The following is a 20,406-nucleotide window of genomic DNA, read 5'->3' as shown; positions in this document are numbered from 1 at the left end:
CTGCGTGCGTGGATCAATGGGACTTGCGTTGCATTGGGAGGCACCAGTGCGGCCCGATCCGCCTATGCCTCCTTACTCGGAAGCCTTATTCCCTCGAGTAAACGTGCGGAGGGGATCGGGATGCCAGGCTGCATAGCGGGTTGCGTTCGCACGGAAGTAAGTCCCGGTGAATTCCAGACGGCTCGATCCCAAATCGAAGTGAGCCAGTCCCAGCTCTCCACTCGGCGCACACGTTCGGACTTCCAAGCAATTTGTGGGGAGGTGCAAGTAGTTCGCCTTGCCTAGGGCACAAAATAGTCTGGCACCGGCCCTGTTTCCTCCTTGGAAGAATACTGATTTCCCACTGACTGTGTGTTGTTTACCCTTGAGGAGATAAGCTCTGGAGAAGGTTCACTCCCAGCTGGTGAAGTACCCATGAGAGCCACCTCCCCCACTGGTATAGCCTGGCATGTTTCTGGCGCCGTCTCCTCTGCTTCAGAGTCTGATTCTGATTAAACACCTGAAACTCCTTCCCCACAACCTAAGGGGAGCAAAGCTAGACATGACAAGCCGCACATCAGAATAGAGTGTCCTCCTAGGGCTGAAAATCAGGTGATCTCATGCCACTGCCAACTATCAAGCTCCCATATCCACCTCCTCAGCCTGGGAAATTCATCACGAAGAGAGGCCATCAGACAGAACCGCTGCACCGTAGCTCAATGGTAGAGGTGCCCCCCTAGTACCTCTAGGAAGGGCTGGGAAAGACCCCTGTCTGATACCCTGGAGAGCTGGTTGCCAGTCCTGTAGAAATACTGGGCTAGATGTACCAATGGCCTGACACATACAAGACAGGCTGTTATGGCAGCTTCAGTTGGGCCACCTGCTTCAGGTCCATGCCAGTACTAGGAACTCAGTATCTGACACCACCTATCATGACGCTGCCATATATATGGGCCAACAGCATAAGAAAAGCAGCTACTTTTTTCAACATGTCTTACCTTCAGCCAGGGAGGCGAATGCATTGATAAGCCTGGCAGTGTATTGACGAACCACCTCACTCTTTGACTGTATCAGCATTAACACACTTCTCTGAAAAAGCGAGGGGGGGGGAAAACAACCCAGCCTTTATGGAAATTCTACAATTCAACTTTTGAAACCTGAACTTAAATAAAAAGCATGTCTACATGTCTCTCAACGAGAAGGTCGTACCTTCGTGCAGGATTGCACTCGTGCTATTGTGCAAATGTCTCCACTTGTTAAAAAAAAAATGGCGCCACAGAACGGCCCTCCTTTACTTCCGGGAAAACTCATTGGCGTGTGGCCCGAGGGATGATCTTGGAGAGCGCAAAACCCCGTGATCATCCCTCCCCACTCCCGGATGGCCTCCAGGTGTAGACTGTTGGCTCACATTCATTGCAAGCTGAATATGAGCCAACAGTGCGATATGGCTGCAAGAAAGGCAAAGGCTATTTTGGGCTGCATAAATATTATTATTATTATTATTATTATTATTATTATTATTATTATTATTATTTATTATTTATTTATTTATTTATTTATATAGCACCATCAATGTACATGGTGCTGAGGTCCTGGTTCCTCTCTATTCGCCCCTGGTTAGGCCACATCTGGAGTATTGCGTCCAGTTCTGGGCTCCACAATTCAAGAAGGACGCAGACAAGCTGGAGCGTGTTCAGAGGAGGGCAACCAGGATGATCAGGGGTCTGGAAACAAAGCCCTATGAAGAGAGACTGAAAGAACTGGGCATGTTTAGCCTGGAGAAGAGAAGATTGAGGGGAGACATGAGAGCACTCTTCAAATACTTAAAAGGTTGTCACCCAGAGGAGGGCCAGGATCTCTTCTCAATCCTCCCAGAGTGCAGGACACAGAATAACGGGCTCAAGTTAAAGGAAGCCAGATTCCAGCTGGACATCAGGAAAAACTTCCTGACTGTTAGAGCAGTATGACAGTGGAACCAGTTACCTAGGGAGGTTGTGGGCTCTCCCACACTAGAGGCCTTCAAGAGGCAGCTGGACAACCATCTGTCAGGGATGCTTTAGGGTGGATTCCTGCATTGAGCAGGGGGTTGGACTCGATGGCCTTTTAAACCCCCTTCCAACTCTACTATTCTATGATTCTGTGATATGCATAAATTGTAATAGATATATATTGTAATAGATACAATAGTATCATTGATTTCCTATGAGGGGTGGATTCCTGCATTGAGCAGGGGGTTGGACTCGATGGCCTTGTAGGCCCCTTCCAACTCTGCTATTCCATGATTCTATGATTAGTCCTAAGTTTCCTGCTCTCTCTCATCAACCAGCCTCCTGTGAAGGACCAAGGGGGGTGGGGAGTGTTGTTGAGTTGTGAATTATACCAACTTCCTTGTCCATCAGTAAATTTGTTTTGAAATGCATTTGTTTTCCTGTTGAATAGTAAACTATGCCTTCCTGCTAGGTAGTAAACCATAGTGGTGATAGTAGATAAAGAATAGTTTGATGGGTTTATGGGAGGTATCTGGCCAGCCTGTTGTGTATGGTCCTGCTGGTGCCAAGACCCAGTTGACATGTGGGAAAAGGTGGGAGTCAAACTTCCCGAGGTCAGGCAAAGGTTTCACACCTGCGGGCTATCTCCTGCCCGGGCTAATTGGCCTTTGTGTGGGAAGAAAGAGCAAGCACCCTCATTAAGGGAGCAAGAGATAAAAGACTGATTGGATTAAGTTGGGGCAGGTCTTCAGCCTGGAGGCTATGGACGTCTGCAGTTGCCCAGTCTGGGAGCTGAAAGAAGGTTAGGGTGTTGCTGTTTGCTGTGGGCTGGTTTTCCAAAGGCAAGTTTGGTCGCTTTGACCGGAGGGGGGAAGGGAAGTTTAGTGGAGAGACTGCCTGTTCTTTTCTGAAAGGATTTGTGGGTGGTTCTGCCTGATATCTATCTACTTTATTTATTCCCTTCCTCTGCTTCCTTGTATTATCTTCTTTATTGGCATTTTTTGTAGCTGCTACTGACCAAGCTCCTATTTGGTATTTGTGTTTCCACAATAAATTTTTATCTTGGTTATTTTGGGTGTCTGTGTGCCTTTGTTCCAAAGTTATACCGGTCCCGTAGTACGGGAATTGGGGGGAAACACCCCAGAGGGACCCTTGGGAAGGACTGATTGACTCAGACTTCCTTTACACCTCCAGAGTCGGGGACCTGAACAGGTAACCAGCTGAGCTAACTCCAGCAACCGAAACTTGGCTGGGTTTGCAAATTGCACAGTCGCTCATTTAGACTTGAATTCGGCTCTGCAGGGTTCTCAGTGCCTCAGGCTCTTTCCAGCCCTGCTACCAGAGCTTCTCTTAACAAGAAATACAAGGATCGGCTCTCAAGCGTTATGGAAGGACCAGAACCGATCAAGGAAAAATTCTACCACTGCTAACCTGAACGTTGCTGTAGCAGTCCAAAAGGTCATTGTTGATATAGGCCTGCAGAACAGTGTCCCTCTGCTCTCCAGGATGGGAAGTTGTTAAGCGCTGCAAAAGAAGCACAAGAGGTACTAGTGAATCGCATATAATGAGAGAAATTCTGTAGGTACAGGGAAAAGGCGGCCCTACTTCCTTATCTCTCTCTCTCTCTCTCTCTGCCAAACAGCCATCCTGTGTCATAACACCTAAGTATTCGAAAGAACCTAAGGACTAGCAACTTGCTCAAGGCTGCCCAGTGAGTCTGCAGTACAAATTGTGCATTGACTCCTCCCATATGTACCTGCCTGGACCTTAAGATCATCCACAGGGGTCCTTGTCCGTGAGCCCCTGCCAAAGGAAGTGAGGCAGGTGGCTACTAGGAGGAGGGCCTTCTCCGCTGTGGCACCCCGGCTGTGGAACGAGCTCCCCAGAGAGGTCCGCCTGGCGCCTACACTGTACTGCTTTCGTCGCCAGCTGAAGACCTGTTTATTCTCTCAGTATTTCAACACTTAATTTTAACTTAAATTTAATTTTTACTGTTCTAACTCTGTATTTTAATCTTATATCAATTTCTGCTGCATGGTTTTTATCCTGGTTGTGCATTTTATACTGTATTTTGTATTTGTGCTTTTAACCTGTTGGTTGTTTTTATGCTCTTCATGGTTTTAATTTTTGTGAAACGCCCAGAGAGCTTCAGCTATTGGGCGGTATAAAAATGTAATAAATAAATAAATAAATAAAAATAAAACGCCCCAACTGACAGCTGAAGGACGGACACTCTAGAAAACAGCGCCATCTCTGCTGCTCAAATATCATTTCAGCAGCCCTTGGTCATTAAATGTCCCTCTGTTTTCACCTTAATCAGGGCTGCCTTTCAACTTCTCAAATGGTTTTCTGCTGCATGAAATTCAAATTTCTCCCTTTTCAAGTTCAAAGTGCAAAGCCAGCTTTTGGGGGGGTGGGAGGCCTTACTTCTCAGCCCGCAAAGCCAAAAATGATGAGGCAGCGCAGTCCAATGAAGGCAAACTGGCAAGAACAACGTAGCAATTTGTTAATCAAGCAGAACTTGGAACAGACAAATTTGGCAAGGGAGCTGAATTCATCTGAAGAACTTAGGTTTTTGCATCGTTCCTTGTTTAGGACAGGGTAATGTCATATTCCTTATTACACGCTCATCTTCCGCTCACCCACCCAGCGCAAGGCCTGCAGTAAGAAGGCTTTCTGGCGGTCGCTTCCATCAACGAGATCTTTCTTTAGCTTCTCGTAATCCAAAGACGGCAGCAGCGGCACTTCCTGAATTTTCCTGCACAGCAAATGAAAAAAAGAGCACCCGTGAAAAGAGCGCAGTAGACTCCTTTGATCCCAGTGAAGCGAGAACTTTTTTTGTTTTTAACAAGAGCAGAAGCTGAGCCTGGTGCTCACGGAGATGGAAAACCTTTGCCAGGAGTAGCCAGGTTGCTTACCTGTAGCTGCAGTTCTTCGAGCGGTCGCCTCTGCGCTGGCACGTCGGGCTTCTGTGCAAAGCTCCATTGGAGAGATTTCCATAGCTAGGCCAGAGTTTTGGCGAGAGCCCAGCCCGCTCCCTCCAGGCCTGGGGGGTGGGTGGGTGCTGGCTCCCATTTTCTACTCTGTTCAAACTTCCAGCCGACTCAGCAGCTTTAAAAGGGGAATGAACTGGGAAAACCATCTGCATAACAGTGTCGGGTTCTTGCCTGTTCCCTCTGGCATCCACACGTGCTGGCAAGCTGACACGAGACACTCACATCAGTGAGACTTCCTTTATGGAGGAAATCACACGGTAGACCAGCTTAATGGTTACAGAGTCTCCAAAACACGCTTAAAGCTGAACGATGGTTAGGAAGCTTTAGGCTCTTTTTTCTGAAACGATCCTTAAGGCAAACACTCGGAGGGTGTGTGTGAATAGGGTACGCCAGTAGCAGCTTTGAGCTTCTCCAGACGCCGCATATGCCGGCTCCTCAAAGGGACCTGGCCAATCTCCTACAAACAACGTCCCAGGAAAGGTTGCTCTGAGCCACCAGAGACGGGCAGAGAGATCCGTCACGCAGTTGTCAGTCTCAGCCTACCACTACTGAGCTGAACCTGTTACCAAGACTTCAGGAAAGGTTACGCTTCAGGCCTAGGAGTCCCAACTTTCTGCTAAGGACTGGGAACTCCTTGCCACATGAGTCTGGGCACGAACACAGAATCCACAGCATATGCAAGTCCAAGTCTATGAAAAGCCTCACTGCTTTTCATGGCACAGTTCTTAGATATCCCAAGTCCAAATAGCAAAGCGTCCATGTGCAGAGTGCTTTCAAAGTCCCAAGCGGAGATGGAATCCAAAGCAGGAGGGAGGTCAGGTGTTGCGTCAAGAGATGAAACCTAGGCCACAGCTAGACCTAAGGTTTATCCTGGGATCATCCAGGGTTTGCCTCTGCCTGAGCACTGGATCCCCTGTGTGTCACCTAGATGAACAGGTTTGACCCCTGGATGATCCAGGGATAAACCTTAGGTCTAGCTATGGCCTAAGCAAAGCTTTTTCAGCTTTTATGTATTTATTTATTACATTTCTACACCGCCCAATAGCCGGAGCTCTCTGGGCGGTTCACAAAAATTAAAAACATTCAAAGTATAAAACAACAGTATAAAACCATAATATAAAATACAATATAATAGCTCAACCAGATAAAAACAGCAGCAATACAAAATTACGAATTTAAAACACCAAGTTAACATTTATTTATAGACTGTTATTTATAGACTTTTGCGCATTAGCTTTTAAGGCCTATTCAAAGTCACTTGACAGACAGGTCCTCTGACCTGTAAACCGTGCCCACGTGTCAAGAGGGCGGGATGTTACAACCCGCTTCGAAGAGCGGCCCCACCTTTTCCAAAACACTCTGAAGTTCCCAGAGAACCAGCTATTTACTACACTTTTATACCGCCCAACAGCCGAAGCGCTCTGGGCGGTTCACAAAAACCATAGGAACTGCTTACAGAGATAAGCTTGCAGGGAACATCTGACATTCTCAAAGCATTTCTTAATAAATATAATCACTAGGTATAAGGCCTATACCTGACAAACAGCACCTACAGAAAGATAGGAGGGTGGGTTGTACGTAGAAGACCACTGAAAGAACAACAGTTAACAGGTAGGCAACCAGTCTTCCTTCTCTGTGGCCTCTCTATAGTCCCACGTATGGGCAGAATAACAAGCTGACTTATCTTAGATTGTGCAGGTGCTACGAAGCTAAAGAACTGAGCACGGCCCTCCCAAAGTGTCAGTCCTGGCTCAAAGGTCCAGCCGAAAGCCATGGAAAATAACTGTTGGTTGATACTGCGCACCTGCTCAGCAATTTGGCCATTACCGCTCCCTGAAGGAAGGCTGAAGATGCTGCGATGGATCTTCTATGTTCCGGCTGGACATCAGGAAAAACTTCCTGACTGTTAGAGCAGTATGACAATGGAACCCATGACCTTGGGAGGCGGTGAGCTCTCCCACACTAGAGGCATTGAAGAGGCAGCTGGACAACCAGGGATGCTTTAAGTTGGATTCCTGCACTGAGCAGGAGGTTGAACTTGATGGCCTTGTAGGCCTCTTCCAACTCTACTATTCTATGATTCTATATTCTATGATTCTATGGTTTTGCAGGTTCTCTGCATCTCTGGAACTGGGAGCTTTGCCAGCTGGTAACACATGCCAACAGCTGAGGAGACCCAACGTGAGAAGCATGGAGCAGAAACTGCCTATCTCTTCCTAGGACCCTCACAACACAGGGAAAGTCTTGCACTCTTGTCTAAATTCAAGAGTCCTATCCAGGCAGAATGCCAGAGACCGGCGAATTTCCAACATAAGGCAGGAGGGCTTTAGCGGGGAAAGCCGGGAGATCCCTGTCAGGAGGGTGATGTGTTTCACACCAGCAGAGCATGCACAGAGTGCAAATAATGCAAGCAGAACCAGAGGATCCAGGTAGCAGATGAAACAGTCCAATGAAGAAGGAAGCACTCAGACACAGTAGCTTTAACTACTAATCTAAGTTTACTTTACAAGTATATACAGAGTAAAATACAGAATGACGCTCCAGCAAACTCTCCAATATTCTTTCTCCAAACTCTCCACACTGATTCCCCATCAGTAACATATTTATACAAATGAACACCAATCACAGTGTTCTCATGTAATGTGAACACTGGATTGCATCAGCTAATTTGCTGTTCTGCCCAGATACTCTCCACCTGTGTATCTGGCCTCTTTCCAAAGTCTTGAGATGACTTCTTCTTAGGTCTCTAGTTCCAGCAAAAACTTACACAGGTTAAAAACCTGACACCCCTCCTTTTTTCTGAAACTAGAATTTATACATATACATTTAACTTATCATTCCAAGCTGTTTGATTAATTTCATATGCTTATGTACACTTAGAGGCTTCGTTAGTACATCAGCAACATTCTCATTTGTGTTACAGTAAATAAGATCAATTAATCCTTCTTGCACAGCTTGTCTTACATTGCAGTAACGAATGTCCACATGTTTGCTTCTTGTATGCATTCTTTCAGACTTTGCCATGTGAATGCAAGTCTGATTGTCCTCAAACACTTTAACTGGTGTTTCTACCTGCACTTTTATATCTTTTAGTAATTGTACAAACCAAATTACTTCAGTGCAGACTTCAGATAAAGCAGCAAACTCAGCTTCTGAAGTTGACAGTGCTACCAGACTTTGTTTCCTGGATTTCCACCCAATTAAATTGTTTCCAAACTTTATCACAATTCCTGAAGTGGATTTTCTGTTTTGGGTATCGCCAGCCCAATCACTGTCCACATAGCACTCTAAAAATAATGTGTCTGACGGTTTTAACTTTAATGACACATCTATAGTGCTTTTCAGGTATTTAAATACTCTTTTTACTGCTTGCCAAGCACTATTTGTGGGTTTTGAAACAAATCTACTTAGAATGCCAACTGCATTTGCTATATCTGGCCTAGACCACTGTGCCAGATATAGTAGACTTCCAATTGCAGATTGGTATATTTCCTTATCACAAAATTCTGCATCTTGATCATTACATTGAAATCCTGCCACCATGGGGGTTTTAGCACCATTACACTCCTCCATGTTGAACTTTGTAAGCAGATTCCTGATCTTTGATTTCTGGCTTAATTCATAAACCCCTTGTTTCTTTGTGATTTCTACTCCCAGATAATCATGTATCTGACCCAAATTTTTTAGTTCAAAGAATTTACCTAATTGTTTTTCAAACTCTTCAACCTGGGCTTTTGTTCTGGCAATCAAACAGATGTCATCAACAAATGTCAGTAGCCACATTTGTTCACCTTTTACATTTTTTGTATAAAAACATGGATCTGCTATTCCATTACTGAAACCCAATGATTCAAGTGCTTCATGCAAACATTGGTTCCAATTTCTTGCAGACTGTTTCAAACCATAAATTGCCCTGTTTAATTTGTATACAGAACCTGGCACTTGAGATTCATACCCTGGAATTTGGGCCATGAAAACAGTTTCTTTTAGTTCTGCATTCAGATAAGCAGTTTTCACATCAAAATGAAAAACTTCACAATCATATTTTGCAGCCAGAGCTAATGCAATTCTCATAGATTCAGCTCTTACTGTGGGTGCAAAAACTTCATCAAAATTTACATTTTTTCTTTGTGTGAACCCTTGAGCAACAAGTCTTGCCTTGTATTTCGTTTCTCCTGTTTGCAAGAATTTTTTCTTAAAAACCCACCTACAACCTACTGCTTTTTCACCTTTAGGTAGCATTGTAGGGGTAAAAACATTGTACTTCGCCATAGACTTCATTTCTTCATCCATGGCCTCAAACCATTTTTCTTTCTCTGGCTTTGAGAGCTTCAGTACATTTTCAAAACTTTCAGGCTCATAGCTCACTTGGCAAACCCTGACTTCACTTGCTGTGAAACGATCAGGTGGAATGCCTTTGTTACTTCTTTCTGACCTTCTGGGGACAAAAGAACTTGTAGCTGCCTCCTCCTCCTCCTTCTTTGGACTTAAAGAAGTTTGGCTATCTAACCTAGCTGCTTGCTCTTCCGCTAGTTGTGTTTTTTCAGAATTTTTACTCTCTGGCAAAAACACTTGACTGCCATGCAAACGTTCCCAATTACATTGCTCTTGGAATTCAGCAGACCTGGAAATAATTACCTCTCCATTGTCTGCATAAAACCTGTATGCCTTTGAACCTGGAGCATACCCCAAGAACGTCATTTTCCTGGCTTTAAACTGTCCTTTCCTCCTAATAGCCTTTGGAACATGTACCCAAGCAGTACTACCAAACACTCTCAAATGAGACAGTGATGGCTTTTTTCCAAACATTAGGAAATATGGGCTACTGTTAACTGCTGTACTCCACAGTCTATTTACAATGTAATTTGCTGTAAGCAGTGCTTCACCCCAAAAATGTGCTTTTAGTCCAGAATCAGCCAACATGGCATCCTTCATGGTTTGCAGAACGCCATTTCGCCTTTCTGCGACACCATTTTGCCATGGGGAATATGGGGCACTACGTCTGGCTGAGATTCCTTTGTTCCTTAGCCATTTCTGAAAATCAGTAGACATAAATTCCCCTCCAAAATCACTTTGAAGTTGTTTTACCTTAGTAGAGAATTTTCTCTCCACCCAACTTTGCCAATTTTTGAAAATTTCAAACGTTTCACTTTTGTTCTTCATAACATAGCAAAAACCATATCTGCTATAGTCATCCACCAGGATTAAAGCATACCTCGCCCCTCCTAGTGTTTTAGACATGGGACCAATCAAGTCAGCATGCACCAGCTCAAAAATCTGCTTGGTGACTCTGTCACTCTTTTTACATATTGGAGCAACCTTTGACTTTGCCAATTTGCATGTGCTGCAGTCTAAATACTTTTCACAAGATTTTAAATTAAGTCCTTCACACATATCAGGCATTTTCTGCAGTACTTTGAACCCTGCATGTCCCAAACGTCTATGCAACAGGTGTATACAATTGTCATGTACAGGTGTGTTGCTAAATACAGAACATACATCTTTAGAACCTCCTTCTCCCTTGGGCAACATTTCATAAAGATTGTTTTTCAGTACACCTAGAGCCAAAACCTCATTTTCTTTGAGCACTTTACATTCTTTGTTTGAAAACATTACACTGTATCCTGCATGGTCTAAACAAGACACACTTAACAAATTATGCTCAAGACTTGGCACACATAATACTTTGTTCACAGTCTCACCCAAACTTGGAATGAATACAGGTCCTTCTCCAGCAACAACTGACACTTTGCCATCTGCCAACGTAACATAGTCCCGGTTGGTAGGATGCAATTTTTTAAACAACCCCTTATTGTTCACAATATGTTGACTGGAACCACTGTCCATCAGCCATGTGCTTTTTGGGTCATTTTCAACAGCCTTGACCACGGAGACTTTCGGTTTTGCAGTTTTCTTTTTCTTGCCTGAATAAGCTTGCTTCTCCGTCTGGCTAGGGCAATTCTTTCGCAGATGCTCTGTGGAACCACAACGAAAACAGCGCCTCACTGCAAACACTCGCTCCTTATCTTCACAAGCTGCTTGTTTGGTGGGAGTTTCTCTTGGCTTAGCAGTTTGCTTCTCAAGCTTCTTTTGCTCTTCTTCTAACAGCCGGCCGGTCAGAAATCGTAACGTCAGCTCACTTTCACGCATAGCCTCCAAACTCATGACAAGGCTATCCCATGAATCATCTAGCGAACTGAGAACAACGTAGACTTTATGACATTCAGTAAAAATCATGCCTCGCTCTTCCAGGTCTGCAAACAATTGCCTCATCATGTTGAGATGTTCAGACACACTGGAATTCGGCTGCAGTTGAGCTCTGTACAGCTTCCGCGTTAGCGTGACCTTGCTCACGGCTGAATCTCTCACATAAATCTCTCGGAGATTCCTCCAGCATTCTTGTGCTGACACCAACCCACGAACATGTACAAGTTGATTATCTTCCAGACACAAAATAATGCTGGCTAGAGCTTTCTCTATGCTTCTCTGTTCACCTTCATCTGGCTGAGCAGGGGGATTACTGACAACTGTCCATAAATCCTCCCTCCGGAGATATTGCTCCATCTTGACGCTCCACGCCAGATAGTTGTGCTCATTCAAACGGCTCAGGGACAAACCTCCCAACGCCATACTTGACGCCATCTCAAAAAACTGCACACAGATGTCTTACTTGCTTTCTTCTAGCCCCTCCTAGGCAAACAGCAACAACATTCACCAGGCTGCAGATTGAGAAGACTCTTCTTCACTTCCAGGACTCCAACAGCAATTTGCCACCACACTGGAACACCTCTAGTCAGGCTGAGCAATCTGGGCCCATGACCTGTCAAGAGGGTGATGTGTTTCACACCAGCAGAGCATGCACAGAGTGCAAATAATGCAAGCAGAACCAGAGGATCCAGGTAGCAGATGAAACAGTCCAATGAAGAAGGAAGCACTCAGACACAGTAGCTTTAACTACTAATCTAAGTTTACTTTACAAGTATATACAGAGTAAAATACAGAATGACGCTCCAGCAAACTCTCCAATATTCTTTCTCCAAACTCTCCACACTGATTCCCCATCAGTAACATATTTATACAAATGAACACCAATCACAGTGTTCTCATGTAATGTGAACACTGGATTGCATCAGCTAATTTGCTGTTCTGCCCAGATACTCTCCACCTGTGTATCTGGCCTCTTTCCAAAGTCTTGAGATGACTTCTTCTTAGGTCTCTAGTTCCAGCAAAAACTTACACAGGTTAAAAACCTGACAATCCCTGTCCTGGATGAGGACACCACTTGAGGCAGAGAGGAAATGCCGGGCCTGAGGACTGCTTTGCCCTGGCGGAGGAGTAAGAATGGTGGGTCCTGCCAAAGGCTGCGCAGTTTGTTCGCTGTATAGGCGGGTGTGACGGTCAGGAGAAACGGACCCTTCCGGGAAAGAATATGAAGAGCGCATGTTGCAACCGGCTTACAAAGAGGCTTTGATAGCTGTCCTAGAACAACAGACGCTCCATGAAGGCGTGGGTAGTGCAACAAGAGAATACAGGTGAGGCAACTGCTTCATGAGGTGTTTTAAGTATGGGATGCAGAAAGCAGAGCAGTTATCAAGCAGAGCATGTGTGGCAGAAACTACCGCTGAGTAATCCCTAGCTGATTAAACTAATAAATGGATGTTTTGCTTTTAAAGGGTAAGAAAACATCCAAAACCGTAGACTGTAGGGAGATGTCTGCATCAGTCTCTGACCTTGCTGTAAACTTCGTGAACGTTCATTTTGGCTGTGTAGGTTTCCTGAAGGACCTCCACAAGGGTTCTAATGAGCCACTCCATCAAGTTCCAGCGGCAACCAGGATGATCAGGGGTCTGGAAACAAAGCCCTATGAAGAGAGACTGAAAGAACTGGGCATGTTTAGCCTGGAGAAGAGAAGATTGAGGGGAGACATGAGAGCACTCTTCAAGGACTTGAAAGGTTGTCACACAGAGGAGGGCCAGGATCTCTTCTCGATCCTCCCAGAGTGCAGGACATGGAATAACGGGCTCAAGTTACAGGAAGCCAGATTCCAGCTGGACATCAGGAAAAACTGCCTGACTGTTAGAGCAACACAACAACGGGATCAGTTACCTAGGGAGGTTGTGGGCTCTCCCACATTAGAGGCATTCAAGAGGCAGCTGGACAACCGTCTGTCAGGGATGCTTTAGGGTGGATTCCTGCACTGAGCAGGGGGTTGGACTCGATGGCCTTGTAGGCCCCTTCCAACTCTGCTATTCTATGATTCTATGAAAGACCCGGCTCAAGTCCCCGGAGGTTTGCGCGAAGAGGCAGATGGTGATAGGTTTGGCTGAGAGGTGCATCACTGTTGCAAACCACAACTACCCGGGCTACCATGGGGTAAGAAATATATAGCGTGCTGGGTCCCAAACTATCTCTGCCACCTTTCAAGGGAGGAGCACGCCTGTAGGAATGATCCTGTCCACTGGTAAAGGGATGTTTCCCTAAGGAGTCCAGTTCGCACCCGCACCCCGCTGCAATTCAGTCTGCATTGTCTGTTGTTCATGTATTGAAGACACATCCATCAAGGAGATGCCCCAATGGCAGAAGAACAGACTCCCTGCCCACGACACTAGGGACCGCTCATGGGAGGATGGAGTCCTTTGCCTCAGCCAATCTGCCAGAACATTGCTTTCTCCCATAAGATAGGTGTCGCCCTGTGCAGAACGCACCCACTTCCAACATTTCTGAGTCAAGAGGCCTCGTTCCCCTCTGCTTGTTCAGGTAAGGCTACAATGGTCATGTTGTCTGTTACACCCTGTACAACTGTGTGGTAAACTTCATAGTAAAAATCACAATGCACCTTGCCCACAGCTATGAGGTTTCTCCCCATGGAAGACCAAGGGCCACTGATGTGGAGGCCCTCTATGGAAGACCAAGGGCCACTAATGTGGAGGACCTCCACGGAAGACCAAGGGCCACTAATGTGGAGGACCTCCACGGAAGACCAAGGGCCACTAATGTAGAGGCCCTCCATGGAAGACCAAGGGCCACTAATGTGGAGGGCCTCCACGGAAGACCAAGCACCACTAATGTAGAGGCCCTCCATGGAAGATCAAAGTCCACTAATGTGGAGGACCTCCACGGAAGACCAAAGGCCATTATTGTGGAGGACCTCCACCGAAGACCAAGGGCCATTAATGTGGAGGCCCTCCATGAAAGTCCAAGGGCCACTGATGTGGAGGCCTTCCCCAACCCCACTGGGATGCATTGGTCATCACCACGACAGAGACTATTGATAGGGAGAAGCAGATCCCTCAGAGCAAGTTGGGAGAATCCACCCATCACTTCAGCAACTGAGCTACCCCAGGAGGAATGGTTAAGAACTTGGTCTCAGGATCCGGAACATTGGAGAAATTCTGGATAAGCCAGTACTGCAGTGGTGTCATGCACAAGCATGCAAACGGAGTGACTGCTATAGTGGCTGTCATGAGATTCAAAAGTCTCTGAGCATGATGCGCCCTGGCAGTTTGAGCATCAAGGATGACATCCACTAGCTGGGCAAGGGACATGCCTGTGTCCTCCATCAAGAGTGCCAAGCAGTGATCAAGTCCAGCACTGCCCTAACATATTGGAGCCTCTGAGTCAGACAGGTTTTTTGTGCATTGATACACAGACCCAAGTCTCCCAAGAGGTGCAGCACGGTAGTCACATGATGTAGAAGCAGCTGTTGAAGAGATGCCACCAAAAGGAAGTCCAGTTATGGAAAGACATTGATACCCTGAAGGGGGAAGTAGGCAACAATAACAGCCATTGACTTTGTAAAGACTCTAAGGCCAAACAGCAGGGCCCTGAGCTGGAGGCCACGATCCCCAAAGGTAAAACGAAGAAAATGGTGATGTTGCAGCCAGAAGCTGATGGCGAAACAGGCATCCTTTAGATTTATTGATGCAAACCAATCTCCTCGGCAGAACACAGAGAGAATGTTGGCAATGCTCACCTTTCTGAACTTCCTACATCTGATGAAGGTGTTCAAATCCCCAAGTTCCAGATTAGGAAGGAGCCCTCCAGTCCTTCTTGAGTACGGTGAGTACTTCAGTAGGAACCTCTCCTTTTGGACCTGATGGGTACCGGCTCCACTGCCCCCTTTCGGAGGTCTCCTCTAAAGGAGATGTTTTGAATACGTGGTAGAGTCAGGAGGAAGAGAGGTGGACTCTATCACATAACGAAGCCAGCTGCTGGTCCAAGGAGATGTCCTTCAATGAACTGAGGAGCCCCTGAAGGAAGAGCCAAAGACAGGGAGAGCTTGGGAGGATGACGGCATGACAGCCAAAGGTGCTGTTTGCTGGTATGAAAGCCTTTGTATTGATTTGACGACCTTGTTTTGGCCACTGGTAAGGCCTTCTTCCCAGATGTTGACAGGACCCTTGAAGCAAAGGAGGTTGGGATGGCATATGGTCTCCTGGCTGCCAAGGACCACTGCATTTGGTCAACGTTGAATATTGCTGAATGGAGCCAGGCATGACATCTCAATGTGATGGAAACAGCCATGGACATAGAACTATAATCAGCCGTATGATTTGATGGGTCGATCTGCTGCTTAGATAAACCCAAACCTTAGCCTAAGTATAGAAACTTCCCGAATGGAGCTCTGTGCAGTTTCAAAAGCATACAAAGAACTATTAGTTCTTTGTGAACCGCCCAGAGAGCTTCGGCTATTGGGCGGTATAAAAATGTAATAAATAAATAAATAATAAATAAATAAATAGTTCAGACTGGCATGTAGGGGCCTCACATGACTGAATGCGCCTCCATACATAAAAATAAAATTCCTGTACATAGAAAAGTAGCACGTTAGGAGAAAAGGAACGCTACACCCCCATTCTCCCTGATATGCTAGTTTTCATGTGCAGATTTATTTTATTCTTTTGTTATTGGGGGACATTCAGTTCCGTGAGCCCCCGTCTGCGCTCTGAAGTGGTACAGCCCACACAAGCTTAGCACGTCTGTCAGGAGAAGGCCTAGCAAATCTAAAAACCCTAGACCCACTGTTTCAGTACCTGGTTCTACCCTCGATATGCAGGCTCCATCCCTGCACAGCTGGATTCAGCCCTGACCTGCCAGGCTCAGCTGACTGATCCACTGGACTCTGAACCCTGATTAAAGATGTGAGAGGAATCCACAACAGATTCAAATTAGTTCAGATTTCTATGGATCTGACCGGTGGATTCCGCTGCAGGCCAGCTTTTTTTCATAGTTGTGAGGGTTCTACAGACTTGTGGACCACTTTTTAACTTCAAGAGCGGGGGGAATTTCATCAATGAAAGAATGAAAAATACTTAACAGTCCACAAAATACGGATGGAACAGATTAACAGCATTCGTCCATCCCTGTCCCTGACCCAATGCATTTCATCCAGAGGCCCTGCCCAGAGACCAGAACGTTGTCTTTCAAGACGTGTCAATGCCTTACGCCGGTATTATGACCTCTCCCCACCAATGTGTTGTGATTCATTTTTAAACTTACAGTAAACTTATGTCACCCTTTGACTGCAGAAGCGAAGGAAAGAACATGTCCTCTGCCATCGAACAGAGCACCTAGGGCCACTGGGAGGTTGCTCTCCTCACCTTGCAGGAAGATGATCACAGCAAGAGGGAGAACAGGCAGGCCCCATCCCATCTAACAGCCAGAGAAAGACCTTGCTTTCCTGCTCCTTGCCAGAAAGAGCACACTGTCCTGACTGATAGTTCATGGACTGCACAACCGAAAGGGAAGCACGCTCCAGACCCGTCCATCACCCAGAGAACTAAGGGCTGCGGGGTTGGGTGTCTATGGCCTTGGACGCGGGAGAAGGATCCCGGGATTTCCTATTTCCGGGATCGTCCCCCAGCATACACATGCCAGCGCGACGTCCTGGAAGGCAAGAGGGATGTCGTGGGCGCCATTATTATTTTTTAAATCGTCAAGAAATGGAGCGTAATTGCACTCCACCAACAAACTTCCTAACTGTTAGAGCAGTACGACAATGGAATCAGTTGCCTGGTGAGGTTGTGGGCTCTCCCACACTCGAGGCCTTCAAGAGGCAGCTGGACAACCATCTGTCAGGGATGCTTTAGGGTGGATTCCTGCATTGAGTAGGGGGTTGGACTCGATGGCCTTGTAGGCCCCTTCCAACTCTGCTATTCTATAAAAAGTAAGTAAAAGAAACAAAAAAAGAGAAACACCCTGAACCTGCTCCCCAGCTCCGTGCCCATTTCCAGAGCCCTGCTACTCGCAGGGAGGCAGGACCGTGGGAAAAAATCGGGATTACTTGGCACCCAGTTATCCCACAAAAATAGAGGGGTCGTCCCTGCCTGCTCCCAGGATGCCCTGTGCATCATTTGGACACACAGGGACAAGCCCGGGGAAAATCCATGGTGTAGAAAAGGCCTATGTGTGAGTTTTGAGTAAGAGGAGACGGTATTAGTATAACCTGTTGTAAGACACACACCCCATATCTTTGTTGCAAGGTGACAAACAAGGAACAAAATTAAAAGAAAATTACTTACACGGGGGCTAACGATGCTCTTAACATAGTTGAGGCCTGTAGTTTAAAGAGAGAAAGAGAAAGCAAAATATATTAAGGCAAGGCCAGCCACACCTAGTGTTTTTCTAGTCTATCAAGGCTCTCCTAAAAACAGGTAAGAATGTCACTTATATAAGCACACAACTAAATCTAGGAACACATCGACGCGGCGCAAAACAATTCCAATGAAGAACACAGTTTCACCTGACGACACCCTGAGTGCCTGGCAGAACTCTGGTGAGTTTCCGGAGGACTGGGATCCATGGTTGACAACTTGTATTTAGGCAGAAAGCGCTGGGCTGGGTGGGCCCTGGCCTGATCCTGCAAGGCACTTCTTACGTTTTTGAGCCAGAGTTACGCACTCAGGATTACTTCATACATTGTTATGCTTTCTGTTAAGAGATACCGAACTACCCACTCTTGCTTTGTAAATGTAACACACAGGGATTATACCGCATTTCTTCGATTGTAAGACGCCATCGATTGTAAGACGCACACTAATTTCAGTACCACCAACAGGAAAAAAAAAACCTAAGACACACCCGCGATTCTAAGACGCACCCCATTTTTAGAGATGTTTATGTGGGGGGGAAAGTGCGTCTTAGAATCGAAGAAATAGGGTAATACCGTATTTCTTTGATTCTAAGACGCACTTTCCCCCCCAAATAAACAGCTCTAAAAATGGAGTGCATCTTAGAATCGATGGCATCTTAGAATCGAAGCAATATGGTAGATGCAAATATGGCTTTTTGAGATCACTTTGCCGGGTGATTGGGGCCTACAGCGCGCCCCGTGCAGCCCTCGTGAGCCACACCCGGAAGACACGCAGCTCCAAGAATCAGGAGGCTCACCCCCCCCCCAAGCATCGGGTGCCCCCCCAGCCGCCGCGCTGGGAAGCACGTGCCCCGAGTGGAGCCTGGAACTCCTCACGCCCGCAGAAAAACCTGTGCCCAGAGGCCAAAGACGTGCTGCTCCACTGAAGCTGCTCTCACGCGGCAGCTCCAGCTCCAGTCGTCTCTCTCCTCCTCGTACAGGCAGGTCTCCAAAAGAGGAAGCTCCTGCAGCAGCCGCGAGCTGTGGGAGCGAGGACTTACTCGCGTGTAGTCATGCTTTGTGACTGCGTACCCTGATAGACGCGGGACTGGAGAGTTAAGCATTTTAGCTCCTTGATCGCGTCTTCTCCTCTCTCTCCCCGCCCGAAAATATTGTTTACTCTTTGTTTCTACGCCCCCCCCTCTTCCCGCGCAAACGGCGGTTTCTTCTCGCACAGAGGGAAAAAAGAAAAGGAGACAACCATTAGAAGAAAGCGCGGAGGGCGGGGAGGAGGTTGGCTGGGCGGGGAGGGAAGTAGTATTTCTTCGATTCTAAGACACACTTTTCCCCCCAAATAAACATCTCTAAAAATTGGGTGCGTCTTAGAATCGATGGCGTCTTAGAATCGAAGAAATATGGTAATAATAAAAAATAAGCAGGGCTAGAGATGTAAAATGCCTGGAAATTTTAAAACTATGGGGGACGGGGGATGATTTTCTTCTAGAAAAATAACAGAAATTTTGGAGGAAATTGAAAAAATATGCAAAGCTTTTTTTTTTTTAGTGCTCTTAAAGTCATTTCTTTTTTTTTCTCTTTTTTTCTTTAGGACTGCCTTCCTCAATCTGATGCCCCCCAGATGTTTTGGACCTAGCTCCCATTGGCTCAATCCAGCATGGCCAATGGTCAGGAATGCTGGGAGTTGTAGTCCAAAACAATCTGGAGGGCACTAGGTTGGAGAAGGCTGCTTTGGGAACATAAAATAATATTACGTATAACTTGGTTTGCTCATAAAAGCATTATTAAAATTAAAACCTTTTAAAAGTAAATTCAGCAAATTTGTAATTATGGTCCAAATAAACTATACTTCTGAGTTCGTAATACCAAACATGATGATTTCATGAGCAAGGGCGCGAAAGAGACAAACTCTGGTGCTTGGAGAATTCACCTTGACTTGCCAACAGGTTCTTTAAAATTTACAAACGTAGCACCAGCACAGATCACCGAAAATCACAGTATTATAAACTGGAGACTGCAATCTGAAAAATCTTGCAACACAGTAGCTCTTTGGCAGCTCGTTCACTTTTTTCAGCTCCTGATGAAGGAGCACCTTTGGATACAAATAAAAAACTTCTTATACGAATTCTCCAAATACCAGAACTTGGTCTCCTGCACGCCCACGCTATTTGGTACATTTTTCTCCCCTCACAGACATACCCGGTTTCATGAGAAAACCAAGTTATACATAATATATTTTAGCATCTTATTTTATGTCCGACGAGAGGGAACTTCAGCAAGTAGTCACTGAAACATCTGAATCATCCTAGAAGCAGGAAGAACTGGAAGCAGAGGAAGACTGGTGTGCAGTATCTGCTTCTGTTTGGAAGGAAATTTGAGGGAAATTCCTAAGTCTGTTTCTGCGGTGTTTAGGGAAATCTGGTCTGAAGGGAAACTGCTAAGATTTTATTTAGCAGGAAAAGACTCCACTTAGAAATGGAAAGCAACCACATTTAACTTAAGTACCTTGAATTAGCCTTAATTTATTATTTGAAGCGTGTCATTTTGTTCACTTTTGTAAATAATTTCCACTAATGAATATCTTAAGAACATAAGAACATTAGAAGAGCCCTGATGCTGGATCAGACCAAGGCCACAGCTAGACCTAAGGTTTATCCTGGGATCCTCCAGGGTTCGCCCCTGCCTGAGCACTGGATCCCCTGTGCGTCACTTAGATGAACAGGTTTGACCCCTGGACGATCCAGGGATAAACCTGAGGTCTAGCTATGGCCCAAGTGTCCATCTAGTCCAGCACTCTGTTCACACAGTGGCCAACCAGCCATTGGCCAGGGATGAACAAGCAGGACATGGTGCAACA

At 46.0% G+C, this 20,406-nt stretch overlaps 1 protein-coding gene across 1 annotated transcript in view; it reads right to left on the bottom strand.

Annotated features, from left to right (window-relative positions):
- The window catches only part of ARMC9 (armadillo repeat containing 9), a 125,083-nt gene that overhangs the window by 55,575 nt on the left and 49,102 nt on the right, over positions 1-20,406 (bottom strand). Inside the window, exons 10-13 of the mRNA XM_063131770.1 lie at positions 17,485-17,519; positions 4,614-4,725; positions 3,399-3,491; positions 978-1,068 (exon numbers count right to left, since the gene is read on the bottom strand). Of these exons, the coding sequence (XP_062987840.1) occupies positions 978-1,068; positions 3,399-3,491; positions 4,614-4,725; positions 17,485-17,519 (331 nt within the window). The remainder of the gene's footprint in view (positions 1-977; positions 1,069-3,398; positions 3,492-4,613; positions 4,726-17,484; positions 17,520-20,406) is intronic.

The sequence above is a fragment of the Elgaria multicarinata genome, chromosome 8 (assembly GCF_023053635.1).
Source record: "Elgaria multicarinata webbii isolate HBS135686 ecotype San Diego chromosome 8, rElgMul1.1.pri, whole genome shotgun sequence".
NCBI lineage: Eukaryota > Metazoa > Chordata > Lepidosauria > Squamata > Anguidae > Elgaria > Elgaria multicarinata.
This window is presented reverse-complemented; position numbering and strand designations above follow the sequence as displayed.